This window comes from Gymnodraco acuticeps, unplaced genomic scaffold, assembly GCF_902827175.1.
Source record: "Gymnodraco acuticeps unplaced genomic scaffold, fGymAcu1.1, whole genome shotgun sequence".
NCBI lineage: Eukaryota > Metazoa > Chordata > Actinopteri > Perciformes > Bathydraconidae > Gymnodraco > Gymnodraco acuticeps.
Genome location: NW_022989799.1, coordinates 967,175 through 994,739, shown reverse-complemented (window position 1 = coordinate 994,739; position 27,565 = coordinate 967,175). Strand labels below are relative to the sequence as shown.

At 45.7% G+C, this 27,565-nt stretch overlaps 1 protein-coding gene across 1 annotated transcript; it reads right to left on the bottom strand.

Moving 5' to 3' along the window:
* Positions 1-549: 549 nt before the first annotated feature.
* On the bottom strand, positions 550-27,328 carry pcca (propionyl-CoA carboxylase subunit alpha). Its single transcript, XM_034223261.1, has 23 exons — positions 27,219-27,328; positions 25,753-25,830; positions 25,569-25,616; positions 25,033-25,101; positions 24,761-24,874; positions 24,492-24,545; positions 20,828-20,959; positions 19,912-19,948; positions 19,260-19,338; positions 18,471-18,573; positions 12,359-12,453; positions 11,946-12,096; positions 9,476-9,619; positions 9,177-9,251; positions 8,969-9,037; positions 7,983-8,058; positions 7,632-7,845; positions 6,865-6,967; positions 6,484-6,582; positions 6,301-6,354; positions 4,809-4,949; positions 1,692-1,769; positions 550-1,480 (listed from the first exon to the last, which is right to left on the bottom strand). The coding sequence occupies exons 1-23, from the start codon at positions 27,270-27,272 to the stop codon at positions 1,412-1,414; spliced, it is 2,136 nt and encodes a 711-aa protein (XP_034079152.1). The 5' UTR covers positions 27,273-27,328; the 3' UTR covers positions 550-1,411.
* Between the last annotated feature and the right edge of the window lie 237 nt (positions 27,329-27,565).

Below are 27,565 nucleotides of genomic sequence, written 5' to 3'. Positions count from 1 at the left end.
AAAATACTGCTGCTGGTTTATAAAGCACTGAATGGTTTAGGTCCAAAATACATTTCTGACCTCCTGCTAAATGATGAACCATCCAGATCTCTCAGGTCTTCAGGGACTGGTCAGCTTTCTGTCCCCAGAGTCAGAACTAAACATGGTAAAGCAGCGTTCAGTTATTATGCTCCAAATATCTGGAACAAACTCCCAGAAACCTGCAGGTCCGCTGCAACTCTGACTACTTTTAAATCCAGCAAGAAGACTTTTCTTTTTGTCGCTGCTTTTAATTGAACTATTCATATCTTAGACTGCACTGTAACTTTTATCCATGTATTTTTTCTTTTAATGTTTATTTTATTAGCTTTTCTTTTTAATGATGCCATTTTCTTAATGTCTTTCATTTTTTGTAAAGCACTTTGAATTGCCTTGTGTTGAAAAGTGCTATATAAATAAACTTGCCTTGCCTTTATTGGAGTCTTTATTTCCTATATATGCTTTTTAGGCACACACTTTATGCCAGATTAACGCAGTACACAACATGGTTCATAGAAAATATTAATCCCATTTTATATTTTGATAAGTGTTTATTTTTTAATCAAAGTTCTATTACATTAAAACAAATCCTCTACATTAATTACAGATGAAAGATGTTTGCAAAAGTGTTCTCTGTCTCTAATAAGGAAAACCTAACCTACAGTAAATCATCACTGGTCAGCCAATTGCTTCTAGAAGTCACATTATTGTTTAACAGATGGAAGTTGGTTGTAATATAAATACACCGGTTCAGTGAGGTCTGATCAAGGCTGGACCTGCACCATGGAGACAAATGGACCCCCCCAACAACAGGAAACCTGACTCCAGAGCACAGGATGGAAACCAGAACATTCTCCAGTCTAAATCTAACGGTTCATTTAGCAGTTCATTCAGTTACAGTTGGAAGAATGAGCACAGCATCTTTACTGTAATTGAGATATCTGTCTCTTAAAATGTCTAAAGAAAAAGAACATTTGGAAGAGTCATGAGCAGCTTACACACCAAAGGTCCAAGTCCATATTATTGGAAGCAGACATAAAAACCTTGGCATATAACTGAAACTATCTGCAAGGCAAACAGCATGAAGGTGAAACGGGACAATATTTTGAAATGTGGTTAAACTGACTCCAAAAACAACACAAACAATCAGGTCTAGAAAACACACTCAACACAAGCATGGACTGATTTACAGGAGGTCTGTGTGCAGCTGCAGGGTTAGTGTTACATGTGGAGCAGACTGCTGAGTCATCGTCATGGTGGTGAGGGGGGGGGGCTCTCCGGAGAGTAACCACTGGCAACATGATGGAGTGTCTGTTATTGTCCAGTGTGGATCCTCCTCTGAGGACTCAGAGGGGGTAAGGCTCTTCCTGGTGATGATGTCAAAGGTCAATATTTATTCTAGCTCTACCAGCAGGTCCCCCTCTCCCACTGTCTCCCCCGCCTTACAGTGCACACTCTTCACCTGGAGGAGAACACACACACACACACCAGAATGTTAATATTTTACATGTTTCATTAAAATCTTCTCCACCTGATCATTTATCACTTTGGCAACTATTTGGTGGACCTTATATTCATGAGTAGGGATTCACTGATTTTAGCAACAAGCATTATAATTTATGAACTAGATTAGTTACGAACAATGATGACTGTTAGTTCTCTGTCACTGTTACCTTTGCGCCCCTGGCAGCAGTCAGACTGTTCTGCATCTTCATGGCTTCAATCACACAGATCTCCTGACCCTCTGCAACCTACACACACACACACACACACACACACACACACACACACACACACACACACACACACACACACACACACACACACACACACACACACACACACACACACACACACACACACACACACACACACACACACACACACACACACACACACACACACACACACACACACACACACACACAAAAATAACAATGGCTGAGTAGTGTTCCAGTCCACCCTGTGAGTCTGCAGCTACATTACAAACAATCACTGATCACACAAGAACACTGATCAAAGCCCCTTGTACACTCTGCGACCGTGACGTGAACTCCACATTAGCCCGTGTGCTGATGTCACTCCCATGGCTGAACAGAGCGGTGCAGTGATGACAGATTTTTGAAGGCCAACCTGGGCACTAGAAGTGCAAGGCGTCCCTCGATAAAAAAGAAAATGGGATTTTTCCAAACAATATATTGTATATACATCTTTAAAAAAATACTTCCACTACCCTTGTCTGGAAGTCAATGTTTTTGGGATTGTGTTATTGGTTGGATGCCTGAAATAGTCATTGACACAAGCTGAAGAGATGGTCTCATGATGTTGTGGAAAAATGTGAACAAGCCCAACATTAGCCTTTAGCTTAGCAGTGGCTCAGTCAGTAGGGGCTTGGACTGTGGGTCTCAGGGTCGCTGACCAGACCTCAAATGTGGAGTGTATCTGGAGAGCTCCCAGTTCACCTTCTGGGCCCTGTGATGCCCCTGAGCAAGGCACTGAATCATACAAGTATTTTTTAATATGTGTAGATTATCATTATTATTACAAAATGTGTAAGTAAAACGTGTTTGCCACAAATCTTTTTTTATGCAATATTCTAAAAAGCAATGGAAATATCCCGTTGCTCTTTGTCGAGGCAGCCCTTGAGATGCTAACTTCCAGTTGGCCTACTAAAAAGGGAAACAACTGGGAAAAATATGTCTTGATGGAGCTGGATTTGTGCGTGTTGAAACAGGATAAGGGCGGGTCAAAACTGAAGCACACTTTTGTGTAAAACTTCACTTTATGCTTTAACATCAATATTTCCTTTCATTGGAACTCAGAGGCCTAGATCAAACTAAGAAGGACAGACAGAGGTCACAGAGCATGGCAGTTTGCAGTGTACCCTGGAACATGGATCAGTCAGGTGACCCCGGGTACAAATAAGAACTGTCCACTGTGGCTGCCGGTCAGTGGCGGTTCTAGAACATTTTACATGGGGGGGCAAAGGGGGGGCAAGAGCTCATGCCAGGGTGGCATGGGAGGGCGGACAGTACGTGGTATTTTACACTGTATATAACCTATTTATTGTTATTTCATGCCCTAACACAAGTGTTCTTAATGCACAAGAGAAACAAGGTGTTCAGACAAACAATCGGGTGCCCTTTGAGTCCCCCAAGCTTACCTCAACCATTTTAAATGAAAGGAAACTACAAAATGTATTTTAAAGCAATGAATTAATGGAACAGGTTTATTTGCATTACAATGTAAAACTAAATATATATTTTGTTTTAAAAAAATTGGTTGTCTTAGTATTAGACAGACATATTTGCATGTCCTCACTAAGCATTATTACATATTAATTTAATATTAAACAAATCAAAATGGCCAATTATCCCAAAATGTTGCTGCTAATATAATCATATGCTTGTCAACTTTAACTGATCAAAAATAAATTCTGAAAAAATACTTGAATTATCTATGAAATTGCAATATCGTCCCTCAGTTTGTTACAACCCCGTCACGCCATACAATTTACCCTCCTATTAAAAATAATGGATCAGTCCATGTGTGATCTGCATTGAGGGAATTACATCACAAAAGTGTCAGTTTCTTCTCTTACCTATATTTCAGTTTTTGTATTTTCAGATTAAGATTGACAAGCTCAACATTTCAACTTATAATTAAGTACACAAATGACATGACCCATCTCTTCAGAGAGCTAAAGGTGACCTGTGCAGCAACACATTTCAATCAATATTTTTCAATACTAAGAGCTGCTAGATTGAGCTGCTGTAATGGAATATGTAACGAGAATAAGAACATACCATGTGGTCCAGCTGGAGTTTCATCTGCCTCCTGATCCCTGCCTCTGGCCCTCTTTCTGATACTTCATCTTTATTCCTCACATACATTTCTTCTTCTTCACTAATGTCTTCATCTCCTCCTCCTACTCTGACCCTCCTGGTCTCTTCATCTCCTCCTCTTCCTCCTGCTCTGACCCTCCTGGTCTCTTCAGTGAACTCTCTTTTCCTTTTCCTCTTTCTGTTCGTCCTGATCACTTCTCATATGTCTTTGTGTTGTTGTTGAATCACCCCTATACTCTGGCCTGCAAGAGTCTACTTGTGAAAAGCACTGGTACAAATGCTTGTATAACTTTACGTGTTAGGGCCATGTAGCCTAGCTAATATGTAGCATATCATATAACATCAGAAAGTATTGATCAAGCGCACACAGGCAGCTGTGTTTGGATCCAGTTTTTACAGTAAAGGATGACGATGGATTTAATAGTAGGCTACCGCGTAGTTTAGCAAAGTGATCGATCTCCCAGCTAACGCTGTCTGCGTAGTATTTTGTAACGTAACGCCCCAAACAGTGCCCGTCTGTTAAACGCTATCGATTCAAACGGCAGCGTTTTATTAATATTTAGTTTCAAGCTCTCGTCCTTAGTAAAAACAAAACTAGTGGAAAGGGAAATGCTCCCAGGGGAAGCTGATCCATAGGTGCTGGGACAGCTCGCTCCCTCTCTGCAGCGGTGTGAGCCGCGGTCTGTATGAACGCTGCTCCGCAGTTTAATGCAGGGCCGTAGCTGCGTTTTTAACGGGCCTAAAATTATATTTTAAATGATTCACTTTTAACTAATGTAATGCTTGTTTTGTTGCTTGAGAAGCTTGTGGAAATAGTGTAGGTTTATTTTAGTACAGTTTTAGGGAAACAAAAGTTAGGGGGGCAGCTGGGGGGGCAACTGCCCCCCCTTGCCCCCCCCGTAGATCCGCCCCTGCTGCCGGGGTGTAAAGCTCATCATGTGTTACCGTGTCTCCAGGCTTGACGGACACAGCCACCACGGTGCCCGGCATGGGGGAGCGCAGGAGGCTGCTGGTGTCCTCTGGAACTTTCTCTGGCATGTAGGAGTTCAACTCTGCAGCCAGCTTAGACAGAACACGGATCTTAAACTGGAGACAGAAATACAGAGGATGAGAAACAGAGCAATGTTTGTTTGTTTGCAGGTCTTGGCAGATACCAGGTAGAATGGAGAAGCATCAACAAGAATGGTCCCTGGAGAATTTGTACATAAAGTCTTTACTTTTTAATGAGATTATATGACTATAATTTATGACACATTCTTGCAGAGAACGTGAGCTAAAGTCAACAGCTACTGTTTATGTTTCAATGTTTTACCACCTAACAATTTGTTCATTGGAGCGTTCATTTTATTGTTCATGGGGCTCAGTATCTTGTCCAATGGAAACTTGGATTGAACCACTGCTCCTCTGATTGGACTCCCCTTTACCCCCTGAGCCACAGCCTCAAAAACACTGATGTGTTGCTCATCTCATCTTAAACCCCTTTGTTTGGAGTTCATACATTCACTGTAAATAATTCACATACTATTGATCAGTAGGCTGCTATACAAGTACTTTTACGAATCAGTTAAGAACCAGTATATGGAACTTAATGACAGATTTAAATCAACATTATCTTAAAAAAACAGTCATGATAGCTGCACAACTCCCACCCATCGTTCTTCTCATCGCTGAAGACCCTCCTGCCCGCCACCTGCTCCTCAGAGGCCTCTGGCTGAGGTTAGAATGACGTTTGATCTCTGTGTTTGAGAGTTGTAAGCTAACACTACACTCTGCATTAAAGCCTGCTAAGACAGCAGCCTGTGTGATGAAGTGTTGATACTAGGGCTGTCAAGTTAACGTGTTAATAAAAAAAACGCGTTAATAAAAAAATATTAACGCCACTAATTATTTTAACGCGATTAACGCGTGTGCATTTTTTGTCCTCGGCCGCCCCGTAGTTTCAGAGCGCATCGAGTTTAAAATACCATCTATTCCACAGTTCACCGGAAACTATTGGACTTCACTCAGTAATGACAGTTACTTCGGGGTCACAGCGCATTATTTTGACACACACACACACACACACACACACACACACACACACACACACACACACACACACACACACACACACACACACACACACACACACACACACACACACCACACACACACACACACACACACACACACACACACACACACACACACACACACACACACACACACACACACACACACACACACACACACACACACACACACACACACACACACACACACACACACACACACACACACACACACACACACACTCACACACACACACACTATAAGAGTATTCAAAACTTGAAAAATATCCCTCTAAGGTACATTTAGAACAGATCAAAAATGTGCGATTTAATCGACTGACACAGCCCTAGTTGATACACAATTAAAGTGTGTGTAGACATCTTACCGATGTGCCCTTGTACTGCAGGTCAATCCTTCCTGAAGCATCTCTGGACAGACACTGAAACAGAAGACAACAGATCATCAGCACTGCATCAGACGTCTCTAAAGTTTCATCTGTTATAGGTTCTTCAGCCCTCACCACGCTCTGTGTGGTAAATAAGATATGGTGTGTGTGTGTGTGTGTTACCTGTAGCATCCTGTGTGTGCCATTGATGCTGAGTGGCAGCAGGGGGGAGGCCAGGTTCCACAGTCCACTGACTTCCACCTGTTCTCCATCCACCTCCACCTGCAGAGACACAGACAGAGTCTACTGAGAGGTGTCCAGATGCACACTGATGAAGACTACAGTGACATGAATCCCTGCTGAATGATCTTCATCTCATCCTCTGGAGCTCAGGTTTGGACACAGTTGATAACATGATAATGCTTTATATGACAACCCACAAACATTAACTAGCATGCGTGTTTGATGGTGACTTTCTTATCCTCGTGCTTCAGGGACACTCGTTTGTCGTAAACAAAGATATTAGATATTTCATTTGTCCCTGGATGCTTATTAAATACTCACAGTATAAACATTCCCTGACTTGGTGACCGCCACAGAGTGTTTTCCCTCCTCCAGCTCCACGACCAGGTCCCAGCGGCTCAGCTCCACAGGGGCCGAGGACACCCTGCAACTCAGATGAAGATTCATTAAATAAAAGATCTCTCCATGTTGAAATAGGCTCAGTGACAGTCAGTGTTTTCAATTTGGCTATGTTGATAATGTGGTGAGAAATATGGACTCTGTGTATCAGACAGTGGTGTAAAGTAACAAAGTACATTTACTTAAGTACTGTACTTGAGTACAATTTGGAGATATTTGTAATTTACTTGAGTATGTTTTGCTACTTCGTACTTTTACCCTAGTATTCAGATGTAAATGGTGTACTTCTACTCCACTGTAGTTAATACCTTTAGTTACTTTTCAGATGTGGATGAATGATGTGAAATATAATCAAGTGTTAAATCAGACTTTAGTTCCACCTGGAGTAAATCCACCAGCTACCCTGCGGTATACAAAGTCATTCAAACTAGCTGCACCTTTACCAGCTTTGAGAACACTTTGATGATCAATCATTATAAAACATATCATATATATTATTCTGAAATGGACCAATCTGCACAACGACTACTTTTACTGTCGCTGCTTTAACTATATTTTGATGAGAATATTTTTCTACTATCACTTGAGGAACATTTTGAATGCAGGACTTTTACTTGTAACTCCTCCCACCTCTGGTAGCAGATTATACCCTATACTGGATCCCCCCCCCATGGATCTGTGGCCCTCACCTGAGGTCCCCCAGCAGCCTCTGGGAGCGCAGCTGAGCGGTGATGTGCAGCGCTGCAGCAGACGCCAGCAGCTCCCTGCGACTGTCGGCCCCCAGCTGCAGACCCTTAAAGCCTTCTGGGTAGACCTCCGGCAGGAAGTTGGTGGTGATGTCACCAGAGATGAAGCGGGGGTGGGTGATGATCTCCCGCAGGAGGGGGATGTTGTGGGTGACACCTGGAGAGAAAGTGACCAAACTTCACTACAGGAAGAAAATATGCACATTTAAAAAGTGTCTTTGTGTCTTGGCAGACCTCTGTGTGTGTGTGTGTGTGTGTGTGTGTGTGTGTGTGTGTGTGTGTGTGTGTATGTACCTCTGATCACATAGTTGTCCAGAGCGTCCTCCATCTTTGACAGGGCTTCTGCTCGCGTAGCTCCATATGTAACCAACTGCAACACACACACACACACACACACACACACACACACACACACACACACACACACACACACACACACACACACACACACACACACACACACACACACACACACACACACACACACACAACACACACACACACACACACACACACACACACACACACACACACACACACACACACACACACACACACACACACACACACCACACACACACACACACACACACACACACACACACACACACACACACACACACACACACACACACACACACACACACACACACACACACACACACACACACACACACACACACACACACACACACACACACACACACACACACACACACACACACACACACACACACAGCGTTAAGTCTATACAACAACTCAACTCTGGCCAGCAGACCGCTCCATAGTGTTCTTGAGTTCACTCATTTCTCCTTCTCTAAAGCACTGTTTCACTCGTCATCTCTGTATACATTGTTCTCTGGTGGTACCTGGAGGATTCTGATTTAAAACTGTAATTATTCTGCTTACTCAAATGTGAACTGTTTATTCTACTGTTTACATTTTGTGAGTTTGATGACAATGTACACTGCCTTCAATTCTGTATATTGGTATTGTGTATTCAATAGATACTCTATAGATATATTGTATATCTTTCACTATTGGTATATATTTTTTGTTTATTCATTTTTGTTTTAATTCATGTGCATATCTAACCTACATGCTGCTGGGACAAAATCATTTCCCAAATTGGGATCTATAACTGATATAACACTATTATATCAGAGGAAATTATTGCAAAATCATAATTTTTGAACGTTGACATTTTGTAAAGTCTTTCTTTCCTAAAAAATAAGAAACAAACTATTTACAAATCCATTTCATATCCAATAATGCCACACCTTAGAGATCATGGGATCGTAGTAGATGCTGATGTCACTTCCCTCCTGGATGCCGCTGTCCACACGGACCTGATGGAGCGAGGAGAAGTTGTTCAGACTAGTGGGTGGTGTGGGAGAGAAAAACCACAAAGTACAGACTCTGAGGGAGGGTCTGATGCTCCTCTGTTCAGCTCTAATGTGTCAGTAGGTTATGGTTGAGTCTTCTTACATTGCTGAGGTTGAGGGGCTCTTGGTATTGAGACAGACGTCCAACGGAGGGGAGACCAAAAGACTTGTAGGGATCCTGAGAGAACAAACAATAGAGAAACAGATTAACCAATGGAAAGGACTGAATCACACTCTTAGCAGAATGTTATGTAAACAACAAATGAACTTCCTTTAATCCTCCTAACTCCAATTTTAGATTAAAAACATTGTCACATGTTTAAAAATTTTTCAAATATTACGACATAGTAATTTCTCCTCAGAATCCACCCATACACCAGGATCATAACGTCTCACACTCACCTCGGCGTAGACGCGGCTCTCGATGGCCCAGCCGTTGATTGGGATGTCTTCCTGTTTGTATTTCAGGTGGTAACCCTTAGCAACCCTGATCATCTGCTCCACCAGGTCCAGGCCAGTGATACACTCTGTGATTGGATGCTCCACCTGGGGTCAAAGGTTAAACAGAGGAGATTCAGGCCTAATGTAATCTCTGTACTGTCTATACCAGGGGTTTTCAAAGTGTGGGAAGGTGAGCCTCCCCTCAGAGAACATAACAGCCGTGCCCCCCCTCCCAATTATTATTGCGATTGTTATTATTATTATTGTTGTTGTTGTTGCTATAATGCAGGGGTATTCAATTGCATTTCAAAGAGGTCCAGTAAGAGAAAATGAAGACCGTTTCTCTCCTCTTGTCTCGTCTCTGTGTGTGTGTTTGAATCTATCGTGCTGATTCACTGACTACACCGATTTGATTGGCTGAGTAGCGTCACCTCCTTAAAACATTAAACAATAACTTTTTAAAACCTTTTTATCTTTAAGTTTTAAACATATTGTATAAAACTCCCCCACTACTTGGACTATTCCTTGAATAAGGCCAAATGGTCTCAACCATATTGCATCAGTGACGTGCACTTGTTCTTGTTATAACAAGATCGCAAGGACAGCGGTAGCGATCGGAAAATTGAGTGTTGTTCAGTTTGTGTGTTGTTCAGTTTGTGTGTTGTGGAACATGCGTGTCTGTGCACGAAAATATACCACACACCTACAATTGCATGTTCAATTCACTACCCTGGAAGTTAATAAAGTTGGTAAAGTTGGAACAGCCGTTCTTCCTTGCATGTCAGTCGCCGACACCTTCTTACAGAGGACAGGCAAATCTAGCTGCAGCACGACCCGTATATTTCCGCACGCCGTGTTCTCAACACATATCTTTTAAACATTTTTAACATTTTAAACATCGTAGATACATCCTTATATGCTCCCGGAAACACACAAACGTCAACTTTGCCTCCTTATTACACTCACCCCTACTACTTTAGTGGGAACAATGAGTCTGCGTCTCATGCACACAGGAATAAACGCAGAGCATCCTCTGGCTGCAGCTTGACCGGCACTTGCTTTTGATCACAGTCAATGCGGAAAACCCGCACTCACACAGGTAGATGGAGGTGAAGGGAATGAGCACTTTTACAGCCTTTTTGGCCAGGTGGGGGAACTCGGTCTCCACAGACAGCCAAAAGTGTGCAAGTGTCACTTTACTCGTCTTTTTCTCGTTATTTTTTTTCTCATGCTGCGCCTCCCCTGAAGCTCTCTGGCGCCCCCCAGGGGAGGCGCGCCTCACACTTTGAAAACTGCTGGTCTCTACAATACAATCCATGCCAAAAAAACATATATAAAAACATATCTGTCCCCATCAGAGGTTGCGCAAGACTTTTTGGCTGGACAGGATCGTGAAAGTTCTGTCAAAATCCAGAATTACCCGTCGGCCTTTATACAACTCTGACGAGGGGGGGGGGTAAAGCATGCTCGTGAACTGTCAACGGGGGGGGGGGGGGGGGGGGGGGACAGTTCACATGCGCCGTTGTGCATGGCTGCTGCATCTCGTGGGAGCGTGCACAGCGTAAAGCCAAAACTCACAGACATTTCAATGATTTGTACGGCACAGTTAGGTTTGGAAACGGTATGATTTCCTTTTTGGAGGGCATGCATAACACGGACTGCTTTCAGATTTGTCCGTCATTGTTAAAAAAAATCCGTCATAGACGGAAAATATTCGGTTAACGCGACCTCTGGTCCCCATTATTGTACATGAGTCAATTCATTAGTGTTGTGGAAAATATACTGGCTTACAGTATCGTCTCTTTCACAGCAGTTCCATTGAACTGAATTGAAATGAGGAGCCCTGGTAACAGATGGAGTAACACGCATCGACCTAAAGCCATTGACCACACACACACACACACACACACACACACACACACACACACACACACACACACCCACACACACACACACACACACACACACACACACACACACACACACACACACACACACACACACACACACACACACCACACACACACACACACACACACACACACACACACACACACACACACACACACACACACACACACACACACACACACACACACACACACACACACACACACACACACACACACACACACACACACACACACACACACACACACACACACACACACACACACACACACACACACACACACACACACACACACACACACACACACACACGCTGAGTGATGAACTAACCTCCATTGTATATGACCCCATTCACCACTGGAGGGTGTAGTAGAGTTGGTTGATTATATCTATATGCTATATGTGTTTTTCTTGCTTATGTATTTATTTTCTTATCCCTCACACACACACACACACTCATGAAAAAGAGCTTCTAGTTCTTGTTAAAAAAAGGGAGAGTCACACACAGCCTATCACTGACCTGCAGTCTTGTGTTCATCTCCAGGAAGTAGAAGTTCTTCTTGGAATCCACCAGGAACTCCACGGTGCCGGCGGAGGAGTACTGTACCGCCTTGGCCAGCTTCACCGCCTGCTCCCCCATCGCCCGCCGGGTCTCCGGGTCCAGGAAGGTACTGGAGACAAACAACAATACACACTTACACTTAGTGGGACATATTCTACGGCCTAATGTTCAACAAACCTCCTATCTTTTTGGATACAAACTAGAAAACTCCGTGTGCTTTTATTTAACAGATGTGGCAGCATTCCAACATGATAGCTGTCTGCCCTTTTGCATTACATTTTGAAGTATTGCACTGTAGGGCTGTGACTCTGGTGTAAGACCATGAGTTCAGTTGCATTGGCCTGACATACAAACAGCAGTTCCTCACTGACCTGGGAGCCTCCTCCACCACCTTCTGGTTCCTCCTCTGGATGGAGCATTCCCTCTCATTCAGCCACAGAGCGTTACCGTGTTTATCAGCCAGAACCTAACACAGACAGGAAATAGGAATGTATTCATTTTTTTGTGTTGTTGTTAGATTTGGATTCACATTTCTGCTGCATTAATGATGTATTTATTTAACGAGGTATCTCCAGAAAGTTCATGAGTTTCTCTGAGAAACAGCCCCGTCTTCGGCATTGTGACAAGCTGATCTGATACACTTTGTTTAGCTTAAGAAAAACACAAAACCTAAGTACCTAAGACCGGTCCTGAGGTAACTGTTCTTAGCAACATGTCCCCACTGGTTCTATTTCGTATATGGCTTCGCCCTCTAAGGCTATCGCTATTGGGTAATCCCCCTGCGCCCCCGCGCAGCACTGAAACACTTGTAGTCCACGCCCACCCGCAAGGTGGGCCCCACCCTCGGGCTTCCTTCCGGTATAAATAGGAAGGAGGCCCGACAATCTGCTCCCTCTTTTCTTCAGCAAACCAGCAGTTACTGAAGCACAGCAATTGATTGTCCCTCATGTGTCTCTGGGTTCATAATGAGTTATGACCAGCATAGATAAAAGCAGTATGCGAATCCTGCCTGGGGTCAGCGCACGCGTACGCGGCTCTAAACCAGCAGGTAGCATGCACACACTGCGCCCGTCTCCCCTCGGGCGACAGGAAGCGGAGAGCGGACGCTCTTGCTGCTGCGGCCCGAGGAGGACGATTGGCCCGTCCAGGCTTACGAGCCGCGGACGGGGGCCTTGTGTCCCTGGGGCCGAGTGCCGGAGAAAATCAACTCCCTCCACGGTTCACCGTTCGGTTCGTGTCTCCCTCCTCTCCTCTGGACGGGGGAGACAGAGTCGGAGCAGGGTGCCAGCTTGGCGGCCGATCATGCTTTCCCCCTCTCCGTCACCACAGCGCGGCGGCGAATAACATTGCGCTGCTCTCCAACTTGGTGGTGACACTGGTAGAGCGGTCCACCACCGAGGCAGAGGAAATCAGCAAGGCGGCCAGCACGGCGCTCATTCTGTGCGCGTCCGTTGCTGTCTCCCAGGCGAGGATGTCCACGTGGGTGACACAGATCCAGCACCCCCTCTGGCGGAAGCAGGCGTCTGTTACGGAGACGGCCAGGAAAGTGCTACTGGACGCTCCAATCAGCCCGGACGGGCTGTTCGGACCCCAGTTCGACGCCATGGTGGAGTCCATGAAGACGGCCGCGGAACAGCCGGACGGCATTCCCCAGCATGTACAGCTGGCTCCAGCCTGCTGAGCGCCCACAGCGGCACCAGCGCCCGCAGCAGCCGCGGCGTCCACGCCGGCCACAGGAGGCCGCAAGCGGAGAGACGCCCACAGCAACCGCCTCGGCATCAGACTCGCCCTTCGGCGGCTGCAGGGGCTCCGTCCCACGTCTCCGCTCCCCCACCACCCCAGAGACAGGGTCTCCCGGCGGCGAGTCAAAGGGGAGTGAGGCTCCCCCGCTCCTGGTCTGCTCCGCGAGAGCCTCCGAGGAAGCAGAGCCGGTAATTAAGCCAGCTGCCACTAATCTGTTGATTAATTAGACAGCAGGGCTCCCTGCAGAAGCCTGCTGGTTTTAACCTATCGGTTAATAACCTGCAGAGATTGCGGCATTCCTCTGTCCGGGATACGCCTCCTACACACGGTCATAATAACCCATGAGCACCGTTATAACGCCTCATGTGGACAGCACTGCACACACCTCCACTCATCCCCTGAGCGTGTACACGCCTCATGATGACAGCCGGAGTGAAACGCAGCGTGTGGAGGCTCCCTCGCAGCCCTTTCGCCTCACGGGCAGTGGCGGCGAGGGCAATGGCGTGGCTCGTCACCATGACGACCATTACAGGCTGAGTGCCCCCACCGGCAGCGCCCGCAGCGCCACGGCGTCAGCGCTCGCTGCAGAAGCCTGCTGGTTTTAACCTATCGGTTAATTAACTGCAGAGCTCGCTAATTAAGCCGGCTGCCACTAATCTGTTGATTAGGTAGACGGCAGGGCTCGCGGCAGAAGCCTGCCGGTTTTAACCTCGGTTAATAACCTGCAGAGCTCGCGGTATTCCTCTGTCCGAGACACGCCTCCTACACACGGTCATAATAAACCCATGAGCGCCGTTATAACGCCTCGTGTGGGCAGCACTGCACACACCTCCATCCATCCCGAGCGTGTACACGCCTCATGATGAGAGCCGGAGTGAGACGCAGCATGTGGAGGCCCCCGCGCAGCCCTTTCGGTCCAAGCACACCTTGGGTTGCGTCACGGGCAGCGGCGGCAGGGGCGTGGCTCGTCACCATGACGACCAAAAACACATCTCGAGCATGTGCGCCCACTCTCAGAGTTTTTCTCAGAGTGGCAGCGCGTGTGTCTGATGGACAGATGGATGAGCAGGCTGATCAGCAGAGGGTAGCCTACACCTTGCAGTTCACCTCTCTCCCCCCCCCCCACAGTTCAATGGGATACAGGAAACACTCCTGTCCTCCCAGAAACTATGTCTTGCTCTTGCGCTCCAATCCGAGCTGCAGGAACTCCTGTTGAAAGAGGCTATTTCCAGGGTTCCTCAAGGGGAAGAAAATCAGGTGCTGGAATGTGTTCACCAGGACGACTGGTTCACTTCCACCTGAAGGAATGCATACTTCCACGTACCCATCATCCCGAAACACAGGAAATAGCGTTTGGATATTTCCTGGCTCCTCGCATTTTTTGTGTAGAGAAGGCTGGAGCCACTACACAGAGGAGGGATGAGAGTGTGTTTTCCTCTGGACGACCTGCTATTTGCTGGCTCGCTCCAGGGAAGAAGTCGCTTTACAGACGTTGCATCTCGTATCGCATCTGTCAAAGCCTGGGTTTCATAATAAATTGGAAGAAGAGCTGTCCTCTTCCCTCTCAGACAATCGTTTATCTGGGAGTGGAATTAAACTCAGCCAGCAGAGCGCGGCTCTCGCGGCAGTGAGTGGAGAAACTGACAGCTCTCCTCTGGCGTGTCACAAACCCGCACAGCCCTCTCCGTGACGCAGCTGCTAGGCATTGGCGTCAGCTGGTCGCGTGCGGATTCCCCTGGGTCTCCCCAACAGGAGGACACTCCAGAGGTGGTTCATTCGCTGCAGATGTCTGCTGTTTTTAACCTATTGGTTTATAAACCGCAGAGCTCGCGGCAATGACCAAGGGGTAGACCATGGACCTAGGACCAGGTGGAGGGATTATATCTCTTCGCTGGCCTGGGAGCGCCTTGGGATCCCCCAGTCAGAGCTGGTTGATGTCGCCAGGGAAAAGAAAGTTTGGGGCTCTCTGCTGGAACTGCTACCCCCGCGACCCGACCACGGATAAGCGGGAGAAGATGGATGGATGGATGAGAGCTCGCGGCATTCCTCTGCCCCAGATATGCCTCCTACACACGCTCATAATAAATCCACGAGCATCGTTATAACGCCTCGTGTGGACAGCATACACACACCTCATCCCCTGGGCGTGTACGCGCCTCATGATGAGAGACGGAGTGAAATGCAGCGTGTGGAAACTCCCTCGCAGCCCTTTTGCCTCATGGGCAGCGGCGGCGATGGCGTGGCTCGTCACCATGACGACCATTACGGCACATCACAGAGAAGCCTCTCCCCCCAGCAGTTCCATGGGATACAAGAAACACTGCTGTCATCCCAGAAACAGTGTCTTGCACGGTTTTTACTCCCGCCATTTTTCAAAATCTCAGAAAATAACGGGGGAGTCGCCCCGTTGCTGTACAATCAAACATGTGTTGATTTGCACAGACAACAGGCCACGGCTATGGAAGCAGCCTACCTCAATCGCCAGGGAGGAGTACGATCTGCGCAGCTTCTGAACGTAGCCAGGCGGCTGATGTTCTGGGCGCGCACACACGTTGCTCTCCATCAGAGCAATGTATATTCCTGGCGAATTGAACCGAGGGGCTCGCAGAGCGCAGCAGCCGTTGTATGCGAGGAGTATGGAGACTCAAACCTGTGTCACGCACACTGGCGCCTCAGTGGGATTTGGCTTTGGTGTTACGCGCACTAAGCAAAGCCCCATTTGAACCTTTAGACCAGGTTCCCCTTAAACTGTTGTCAGCCAAAGTAGTATTACTTTTGGCTCTATCAGAGAAAAGGGTGAGTGATTTGTCTGCTCTCCCTGTGGCTCCGTCATGTCTCCGGATCCAAGGAGATGGCAGTTCAGCTGTTATACGCCCTAACCCGGCTTCATGCCTAAGGTCATCACAACTCTTTTAGGTCAAGAGTGATCACCTTGGCTGGCTTATTCCCCCCTCCTCACAGGTCGGAGGAAGAAGCCGCGTCTCATCTCCTCTGTCCTGTGTGCACGCTGTCTTGCTATGTGGCGCGCACGGCGGCCTGGCGCCGTTCTCAGCGCCTGTTTGTGCACTATAGAGAGCGCTCGATCGGGCAACCTCTGTCTGCACAACGGCTGTCACACTGGCTGTGTGAGGCTGTGTCACAGGCATATGTCTCCTCTGGGGTGGAGCCCCCGGAGAACATCAATGCGCACTCCACCAGAGGAATTTCCTCCTCCACGGCTTTGCACGGAGGAATGTCAGTGGAAGACATTTGCACTGCTGCATCTTGGTCTTCCCCCTGTTCATTTACTCAATTGTATTTGAGGGATGTCTCCCATTCCTCTCTGACACACCCTGTACTGGGTGTCCTGTCGGAGTGAGTGACGTCAGGGATCCAGCTGTGCGCCTCTCTCCTGCCTCTCGGCACGCGGCCCTTTTTCCCTCTTATAGGAGGGATGTTCCTTTTTCCTCTGACACACTTTGTACGGAGTGCCTGGTCAGAGTGAGTGACGTCAGGGATCCAGCTGTGCGCTCTCCTGCCTGTCTGCACGCAGAGAGCTGCTGTTCCCCCTCTATGATCGCTGGGCAAGGTGGGACCTTCATCTCTACTTTCTCACAGCGGCAGCTATGTATTGTTCCCAGCCTTCACCCCGTCGGGAAGATAGCCATGTTTTGCTATGTTCCAGGGACGGTGATGCGCCATTACGCATGGCACAATAGGCAGGGGGTGTTATTGAGCAGGTGTGTCTGTGCTTCTAGTGCCGGGCGGACCCAGTGGGGCGCAGACTACATCATGCTTCGCCCTTAACCCAATAGCGATAGCCTTAGAGGGCGAAGCCTATACGAAATAGAACTGAGGTTACCTACTGTAACCCCAGCTTCTATGAGTATAGGCGAAGCCCTCTAATGGCGCATTTCCACTGCAGCGGGTAGCCCCGTTTAAGCGTCCTTAACCGTCCTCAAGCGGCTAGGCCAGTTTTTGGTGGCCTTTCATATAGCCTAGCATATGCCTAGCGGGTACTTTTTCCCTCTTTTTCCGGCCCCATAAAATCGTGGTTCTATCAGACCAGGGCCAGGGCTGAACTAGTGACGTCAACACTCTCGACTGCTGATTGGTCAGAGAGAATCGTCACAAGATCGCGCGCGAGTTCATCCCTAGCGTCGCATATATATTTAGAAGCAAGCTTGCAGCATTTTTATAAACAGCATTTTGTAAACGGATGAGCTACAAAAATGGCTACGTCTAATAAGAAAAGCACACCGTGGTCGACCGAGGAGGTGACGACGTTCCTACATCTCATTGGGGATGATCAAATCCAGCGGGAGCTCAACGGAACAACTCGAAATGTGAACAAAAACAAAGCCGATCGCCCCGCCTACACTGCGTTGCTACCCCAGGTCCTAAACTGTAATGGAAATGCGCCACGGCCTCGGACGGCCAGCGAGGCAGCCCGAGGCCTGAGCGAGGACGCTTAAACGGGGCTACCCCGTTGCAGTGGAAATGCGCCATAAGTGCTGGGCCCCACTGGCTCCACGAATAGCTGAAGAAAAGTTATATTGTATGGGAGCAGATTGCCGGGCCTCCTTCTTATTTATACCGGAAGGAAGCCCGAGGGTGGGGCCCACCTTGCGGGTGGGCGTGGACTACAAGTGTTTCAGTGCTGCGCGGGGGCGCAGGGGGATTACCCAATAGCGATAGCCTTAGAGGGCTACGCCATTTACTCATAGAAGCTGGGGTTACAGTAGGTAACCTTAGTTTTACCTGTATCTCTATGTGTCTGGGGTTGTCGATGAACTTCTCGATAAGCAGCCGGTCGTCTCCAAAGCTGGACGCTGCCTCCTGAGACGAGAAGCGGAAACCTTCCCTGTGACAGAACACACACAGGAGATGCATTAGAATTACAGGTAGGAAATACAACAGCAGTCTCTCCAGTTGTGCGTAGTAGTTGTAGTAATAATAGTGTAAAGAGGACTTATTGATGACAGCAGTAGGTCAGAAGAGTAGCTGAGGTGTTGGAAGTAGAAAGTGGAGCAGCAGGTAATTTCAAGAGTAGGAGTAATAATAGATATTAACTGTAGAAACAACTTAAGGAGAGTAAGGTGAGGTAGAACCAAGTCACAAAGAGCAGCAGGAGTAATTATTAAATGTGGTATTAGTGATTGAGCTACAGTTTGCAATGAAAGGTTTTGGCCCTGCGGTTTAGCTGTTTAAGTCTTTTGAGTGACACAGACTGAACAGTAGTTGTGGAAGCAGAGTAACTGCCACGTTGTTTAAGCAATACCATTTCTGATTTATTAATAAGTAGTTAGGAGCAGAGCAATACCTTCACATAATGAAAGTCTAAGGATTGTTGCGTAACTAATCAATTTCTCTGGAAGGTAATGACAGTTTGGCAATTTTATTTTCTTCTGCCTATGAACTTTCATCCTACGCAGTGTCAATGCATGTCTACAGGAAGTTGAGAGTTTGTATCAGCTTTCAGTGTTGAGCATTGATGAAGGGATTAAAAAAAGACATTGTTGTATAAAAGGCATGACTGAAACACAACACCTTGTCTCATTATCATTCCAGGCAATCCTCATCCCTTTCCCTCCTCCTCCTGCCGAAGCTTTGATCATCACCGGGTAGCCTAGCAACAAGAAAAAGATAAATCAACATCACAAAAAAAGATGCATATGAACGCACGCACGCACACACGCACACGCACACGCACACACACACACACACACACACACACACACACACACACACACACACACACACACACACACACACACACACACACACACACACACACACACACACACACACACACACACACACACACACACACACACACACACACACACACACACACACAACACACACACACACACACACACACCACACACACACACACACACACACACACACACACACACACACACACACACACACACACACACACACACACACACACACACACACACACACACACACACACACACACACACACAAGTAGACAGCTGCTGTCCATGCAAACAGAGTTCTGTAAAGTAGAGATACAGATACAGTCTGACACCTTTAAGGGACATTTATGCAATGGCACTTCAGGGGCTTTATTATCTCCTGTTCTTCATTTGTGATCTGGATTGTGAGGCTGCAGTGCACCAAATCTCTCACAGGGACTACAATGTTAGCGTGCCAAATGATGAACACTTACCAATTTGCTGTGAGATCGTCACGGCTTCCTCAGCAGTCTGACACAGAGAGAGAGAGAGAGGGTTATTATTATTACGGATGATGAACTATGAATATGTCATCAATGCTTTGTTTGAACTGTCACCAGACTGTCATGATTGTTTCAGGATTCAAGCAGCTTCTCGCTTAAACTGTTGTTGTGTACTGTGGTTTGATTAGATATCTCAGGTTGTTTGTGAGTACTGAAATGTCTGTGTGTCTGTCTGCGAGTACTGAAATGTCTGTGTGTCTGTCTGTGTCTGTCTGTCTGTGTGTCTGTCTGTGAGTACTGAAATGTCTGTGTGTCTGTCTGTGAGTACCTCTGTCTGTCTGTCTGTGTGTGTGTGTGTGTGTGTGTGTGTGTGTGTGTGTGTGTGTGTGTGTGTGTGTGTGTGTATGTGTGTGTGTATGTGTGTGTGTCTGTCTGTGTGTCTGTCTGCCTGCCTGCGTGTCTGTCTGTCTGCCTGCGTGTCTGTGTCTGTCTGTCTGTCTGTCTGTGTGTCTGTCTGTCTGCCTGCGTGCGTGTCTGTGTCTGTCTGTCTGCCTGCCTGTCTGTCCGTGTGTGTGTGTGTCTGTCTGTCTGTCTGTCTGTCTGCCTGCGTGTCTGCCTGTGTGTCTGTGTGTGTGTGTGTGTGTGTGCTGTGTGTGTGTGTGTGTGTGTGTGTGTGTGTGTGTGTGTGTGTCCGAGTTTTGATATCTCTACAACCCTTGAGCAAACATATTTCACACTTGCTTTGTCTGCATCAGAGTGCGGCACATGATGGCACAAGTAAACAACATCTGACTAATGTCCACTGTCTGTAAACAATAATCCTGATTTTAAAAATCTTGTGAATGTTATCACATTGTAAATGTAAAGGAAGGAAGGAGCTTGGATCTCCTGCACTTGCTGCACATACCTTGACGACTCCATCATATCCTGGGATGGTGTTGACCTCAGCAGCCTTAGCGATCAGCTTGCTCTCAATTTTATCTCCCATTGCCATGATAGCATGGGTGTCTGGACCAATGAATGCCACGTTCTCTGCTGCCTAGCAACAAAAATAACAACACCATGAAAGTAGGCGGATCAGACTTATGGTGATACCACAGAGAGAACAAAGACTCCCAGCATACTGCTCTCACTATGTTCCACACTGCAAATCTATCATCCACCTTTCTCAAAAAGGATTCAATATAATACCAGGATTTATTGTCCATGTTTCATTAAGTAGCTACCGAGCTGATCACTACTACATTTGAGTCTGGTGATTCCAAGCCACAGTTCAACATACCTTTATTAAAGCAAGATAAAACGCTCAGTCTAGATCTGATGCATGTGTGCCGTCTGAGCGAGGAAGGATTCTTTCAAACATCAAGTGCTATTGCATGCTGATTGAAGGTGTACTTTCATAAACACTAACAATCATGACTTGTGCTTTTTCTCAAAAATGTTTTATTATTCCTAAATAGCTATTATTACTGTTAAGAATAAAATAAACCATAAATACACTGAACAAAAATATAAATGCAACACTTTTGTTTTTGCTCCCATTTTTCATGAGATGAACTCAAAGATCTAAAACATTTTCTATATACACAAAATAACCATTTCTCTCAAATATTGTTCACAAATCTGAAAAAATCTGTGATAGTGAGCACTTTCTCCTTTGCCGAGATAATCCATCCCACCTCACAGGTGTGGCATATCAAGATGCTGATTAGACAGCATGATTATTGCACATGTGTGCCTTAGGCTGGCCACAATAAAAGGCTACTCTAAAATCAGTTTTATCACACAGCACAATGCCCAGGGCTGCACATAACTGGTGCGGAGGTGCGCATGCGCACCTCCGCCAAAAAAAGAGCACCGGGTCATTTGAAAAAAGGCGCATTTGCGTACCAACATTGAGAGAGGGAGAGGGAGAGAGAGAAGGGAGAAGAGAGGAGAGAGGAGAGAGGAGAGAGAGAGAGAAAGAAAGAAAGAAAGATATTTGCGAGTTGCATATGAACGCGTTATAGATGTTCGCCTAGGATGCCAGATCTGTGGAGGCGCTGCGCTGCCAGTTTTGGGAGGGGAAAAAACATTTTGACCGTTGGGGCTCATCCTAATTTTCGGCCTTGATGTAACAATATTCATAATTAAGTAAATGTAACACCCTTTTCACCCCGGTTACACGTTTAATTTGCCCTGTACGCTGGGCGCTGTAAGTGATGAAAATGGGGGATGTTGGCTTATCTGGCAACCGCAGCTCACAGCCAAAATGCGAGGGAGAGAGGGAGAGAGGGAGGGTGCACCGGTACGCGCTGTTGTTATTAGAATCTGGTGCTAGCTGCTCTAACGGATATAAGAAGAAGATGTTTCTACAATAATGTGGAGGGAGAGTCCTCTCCAGTCAGACTGAGAAACTGATAACTACAGCTCAGTGAGGTAAGGACTCTGAGTGTTTAGATAGTTCACTTTAGTCTAAGTTCAAACAGTTTGGTCGCAATTTATATAAACACATATTTCCAAGGCACTCCTTTATAATTATTGGGATAAACAGGTTTGAAATCATTCCAATGTATACTATAGGACAGTAACCAAAAATATCCTTTAAAACTGGAGATAAAAAAATGCATAAATAAATAAATGTTAAGGTAAAATAAGATATGAATGAACAACATAAATAAAATAAGTTCCATTCATTTGTTATTGGCTATGGTAGGTTATTGGTTATGTTCACATACTTATTTGATTACATCCACTTGTCTAAGATGACAACAGAGACTTTCGACCCAAAACCAGCTGTTGACTTGTGGATGCAAGCAGCTAATCACAGACTCAACCAGAGAGGAAGAAGTAGGCCTACATCATCAGCTACCATGTCTGACAGAGAGGAAGACAGTGAGGAGAACAGTCAGGAGGGTAGTGATGACGGCTTGTAGGATTACTGGTCGTGATAATGTTGTCTTGTGTTCACCTCTGCATGTGTGTTCTGTGTTCACCTCTGCATGTGTGTTCAGTGCCGTGTGTCTGGCAAATAAAGTCAAGACCCCCTCAAAAGTTACGGTTTATTTCATTTTAAGGATGAGCACCAAGCAACATCTCCAGGTGCTCCTTTGAGAACCAGGGCAAAAAAGTTATGTGCACCCCTGACAATGCCACAGATGTCGCAAGTTTTGAGGGAGCGTGCAATTGGCATGCTGACAGCAGGAATGTCCACCAGAGCTGTTGCCCGTGAATTGAATGTTCATTTCTCTACCATAAGCCGTCTCCAAAGGCGTTTCAGATAATTTGGCAGTACATCCAACCGGCCTCACAACCGCAGACCACGTGTAACCACACCAGCCCAGGACCTCCACATCCAGCATGTTAACCTCCAAGATCGTCTGGGACCAGCCACTCGGACAGCTGCTGCAACAATCGGTTTGCATAACCAAAGAATTTCTGCACAAACTGTCAGAAACCGTCTCAGGGAAGCTCATCTGCATGCTCGTCGTCCTCATCGGGGTCTCGACCTGACTCCGGTTCGTCGTAGTAACCGACTTGAGTGGGCAAATGCTCAGATTCGATGGCGTCTGGCACGTTGGAGAGGTGTTCTCTTCACGGATGAATCCCGGTTTTCACTGTTCAGGGCAGATGGCAGACAGCGTGTGTGGCGTCGTGTGGGTGAGCGGTTTTCTGATGTCAATGTTGTGAATCGAGTGGCCCATGGTGGTGGTGGGGTTATGGTATGGGCAGGCGTATGTTATGGACGACGAACACAGGTGCATTTTATTGATGGCATTGTGAATGCACAGAGATACCGTGACGAGATCCTGAGGCCCATTGTTGTGCCATTCATCCACGACCATCACCTCATGTTGCAGCATGATAATGCACGGCCCCATGTTGCAAGGATCTGTACACAATTCCTGGAGGCTGAAAACATCCCAGTTCTTGCATGGCCAGCATACTCACCGGACATGTCACCCATTGAGCATGTTTGGGATGCTCTGGATCGGCGTATACGACAGCGTGTTCCAGTTCCTGCCAATATCCAGCAACTTGGCACAGCCATTGAAGAGGAGTGGACCAACATTCCACAGGCCACAATCAACAACCTGATCAACTCTATGCGAAGGAGATGTGTTGCACTGCGTGAGGCAAATGGTGGTCACACCAGATACTGACTGATTTTCGGACCCCCCCAAACCCCCCCAATAAAGCAAAACTGCACGTTTCAGAGTGGCCTTTTATTGTGGCCAGCCTAAGGCACACCTGTGCAATACTCATGCTGTCTAATCAGCATCTTGATATGCCACACCTGTGAGGTGGGATGGATTATCTCGGCAAAGGAGAAGTGCTCACTATCACAGATTTTTTCAGATTTGTGAACAATATTTGAGAGAAATGGTTATTTTGTGTATATAGAAAATGTTTTAGATCTTTGAGTTCATCTCATGAAAAATGGGAGCAAAAACAAAAGTGTTGCATTTATATTTTTGTTCAGTGTAGTTCAAAGACCGTTTGAATAAATCAGAGTTAAAGCTGTTGGTCTTTCATTCTTTTTGAACTTGTTGTAGTAAAGGATGCGTTAAAGGAAATAAGTCATTACTCACCAGTCGCTTTGCAAACTCTTTGTTTTCAGACAGAAACCCGTAGCCAGGATGAACCTTTACAGAGGGGAACATTGCAAACACAAATCCTTAGCTGTGAGCATACTGTATAAAGCCAAGGATGTTTTCAATAGATCCTCTCAGCACATTGATGATGCAACCATAGATCTGTTTATTTTGTCTATGAGCATGCTCATCAAGTACAGAACACTTATTGCACATCTCCTATGGCTGTCATATAGTGTCATATTAAGTGTGATTGAAAAGCTTACAGCTTGTGCTCCAGTCGCTCTGACGGCCTCCATGATGGCGTCCATGTTGAGGTAGCTCTTGTTGGTGGGGGCGGGGCCAACACACACCGCCTCATCAGCCATCTTTACATGAACCTAGATACAACATGCACAGGGAAGACGAAGACAGTTGTTTGTTTGCATCAGGACATTGCAACAGTTTTCAGTAAGACGAATTCATAGGAAATACAATATTAACATTTCCTCATATTCCACCCTGATTCCTAACAGTGGATGAACAGAGGGGGACTCACAGCACTGGAGTCCACGTCGCTGTGGACAGCTACAGTCTGGATGCCCATCTTGCGACATGTCTTGATCACCTGATGAGAAAACACACAACATTAACGCTCATGCTTCACTCTATAGTCAATGTGATATTTATAGGTACTGGCTGCAATGTGTTAACATGGAAATAAACTATTAACAAAGTTTGTGGTCAAAAATATTCAAAAGGATTCCCTTTACTATCAGAAGCCAAACCATTTCAACGGTGAACTTCTGCATTCATATCTTAATAACACACCAAGGTATCTCTTTATTGTGATATACATTTGATATATTGTAGTGCAATGTGCACGATATGTGACAATTATTTTACTTTGACATTTTCATTTACTTTTATGTTTATAAAATTATCTTTATTTAATTGCGTATTTGTATTGCAAGTTCTTACCTTACATTTTGATGTTTAAATAAATATGTTCCTCTATTATTTTGGAGTGGTGCCAGGTCAGGCTTTAGTAAGACTTTGTTATGTTAATGTACAGTAACTCTGTGTGTTTCTTACCCTGCAAGCAATCTCTCCTCTGTTGGCAATGAGGATCTTATCGAAGGTCTGAGGAAGGAAACAGATTAGGACTTTCTTCACTTGTCTCAGACACATATATGTCAAACGCAAGACATTGCCTCTCAATATCACATGTGGACAGTCTCTTCAGTGTTAAGCTGCTGATGAGAGAACAGATGTTTACCTTCTCACTGGGACTGGAGACAGTGGAGTAGTGAGCGTAGCAGTGTCCTGCACAGCATCTGGACTGGAATGAGGAATACTACAAAACAAAAAGATACACCATATTCAGCGACTTTTACACGTTTTCATTATTATATAGAATTAGGTTTACTTTTAAGTATATGTGTAAGGGTGTGGATGATTTCATCAGAACCATTCCTGATTCTGCTTATCACCTTCTATTTGAATATGTTTGACAAATGTAAAAATGTTGAGAGAAAAGCGACCTTTATTCTCAGATGATTTAGGCTGGTTAATGGTATAATGGTTGTTTCCCTTCTTGTTCAATGAAGTGCAGGGCGATATTCCCAAAATATAATATCATATATATATAAAAAGATCATTTCAAAACTTGATGAGGATTTGTATGCATATTTATGTATGTATTATTTATACTCCTCGTGTGTGAATGTTTGACAAATAGATTTTCTCATTTCAAAGTTTTAAGTGAAAAATATATATATATATTTTTAAATAAATAAATATAGACTAAGCCCCAACGCCATAGAAAGGAGATCGACAAATATATATGATAAACATTTTATATTGTTATGAAACAGAATGTGAATTGATGCAAAAGCTACAGTTTTACAGTGACACTTAATGAGTAATGCACAAGTACTGGTTGTTGAGTGAAAAACACACTGGGCACACACAACACTTGTTACAAAGTACAGCTTGTATCCAAACTGAAGCACAGTGGTTTGTAGAGAATATAGAGATAGACAGTCAAAATGCCTTTATATTTTTGGATTGCATACACTTATACATGGAAACGATTAACTTGAACATGCAAAAACCCTCTGACTTATGACTACCTCAGCATGCAGGTCAGTGTTAGAATGAAGAATTCATGCTATGTCTGGGTTAAAGAAAGAGTTTGTTTTGCTTTTTCAGAAAACCTGTTGAGGGGCCAAACAGTCATTTTACTTGAGGGCCCCCTACTGGGCTGACCCGGTCAAGCATGAGACCTTTTAAAAGGAGGCAGTCCAATAAAAACACGTTGCAGCAACAGTCTGGACTCTTGTAAGCGATGCAGCGAGGTCAAACACAATGCATTTACACAGGGCAGTATAATGTGTGTTTATGTTCAGCTGCATCGGATCAGACGTAACGCCAGCGTGACGCGCAGCCTCTGTCTGAGTCAAAGTCACACCCGCTTTACGTTACTCTCTTTTTGACTCAATAAACGCAGGACACCATTATGTACCTGTCAAGCTTTCATAACAAACTTTTTTCTAATGTTAGCATAGCAATGTGGCGTTATCTCTCAAGAACCTTCAGGACTGTGCTAGCTTCACCAGTCATTAGCATTCTAAGAACTCTGCTAACAGCTTCCGCCTTGCTTGCGTGCTTACAGCAAACACACGGCTCTCTCTCTGTGTGTCCACGAAGCTCGCGCTCTGCACACTCCTGTAAGCTGCTCACCTTTACCGCGAACAGGAGTCTGTTCAGTGATGGAGAGAGCCTGTGCGCCGCCATGTTGCCAAACTGTGACCCACAGACTGACGTGATGACGTAATAGTTTTGAAGAGACATGAGTGGTGGAGAGAGAGGCGTCAACACCGTTAACATTTTTTTCAACTTAACTTTATTGAAAAGTATAGTAACTAATTAGTCTTAGGCCCTTTCTCATTTCTCTAATTCCCCTCCTCGACTCCTATCCTCGTGTCTTAGTCCCGACCACAGGAGATGCGAGCGGAGGAGTCGAGGAGGGGAACCGAGGAGAAAAGAGGGGAAGCAGCAGGCAGTTAGAGAAATGAGAACTCCTCTCC

Bases quoted from the DNA above. Each gene is read 5' to 3' on its own strand.
- pcca (XM_034223261.1), bottom strand. From the start codon at position 27,272: ATGGCGGCGCACAGGCTCTCTCCATCACTGAACAGACTCCTGTTCGCG. The intron at 19,339-19,911 runs GTAAGTGTTCAT...TCTTGTTGCTAG, and splicing joins GACGATCTCACAGCAAATTG to GCTACCCGGTGATGATCAAA. The intron at 9,252-9,475 runs GTGAGTGTGAGA...TTGTTCTCTCAG, and splicing joins AGAGCCGCGTCTACGCCGAG to GATCCCTACAAGTCTTTTGG.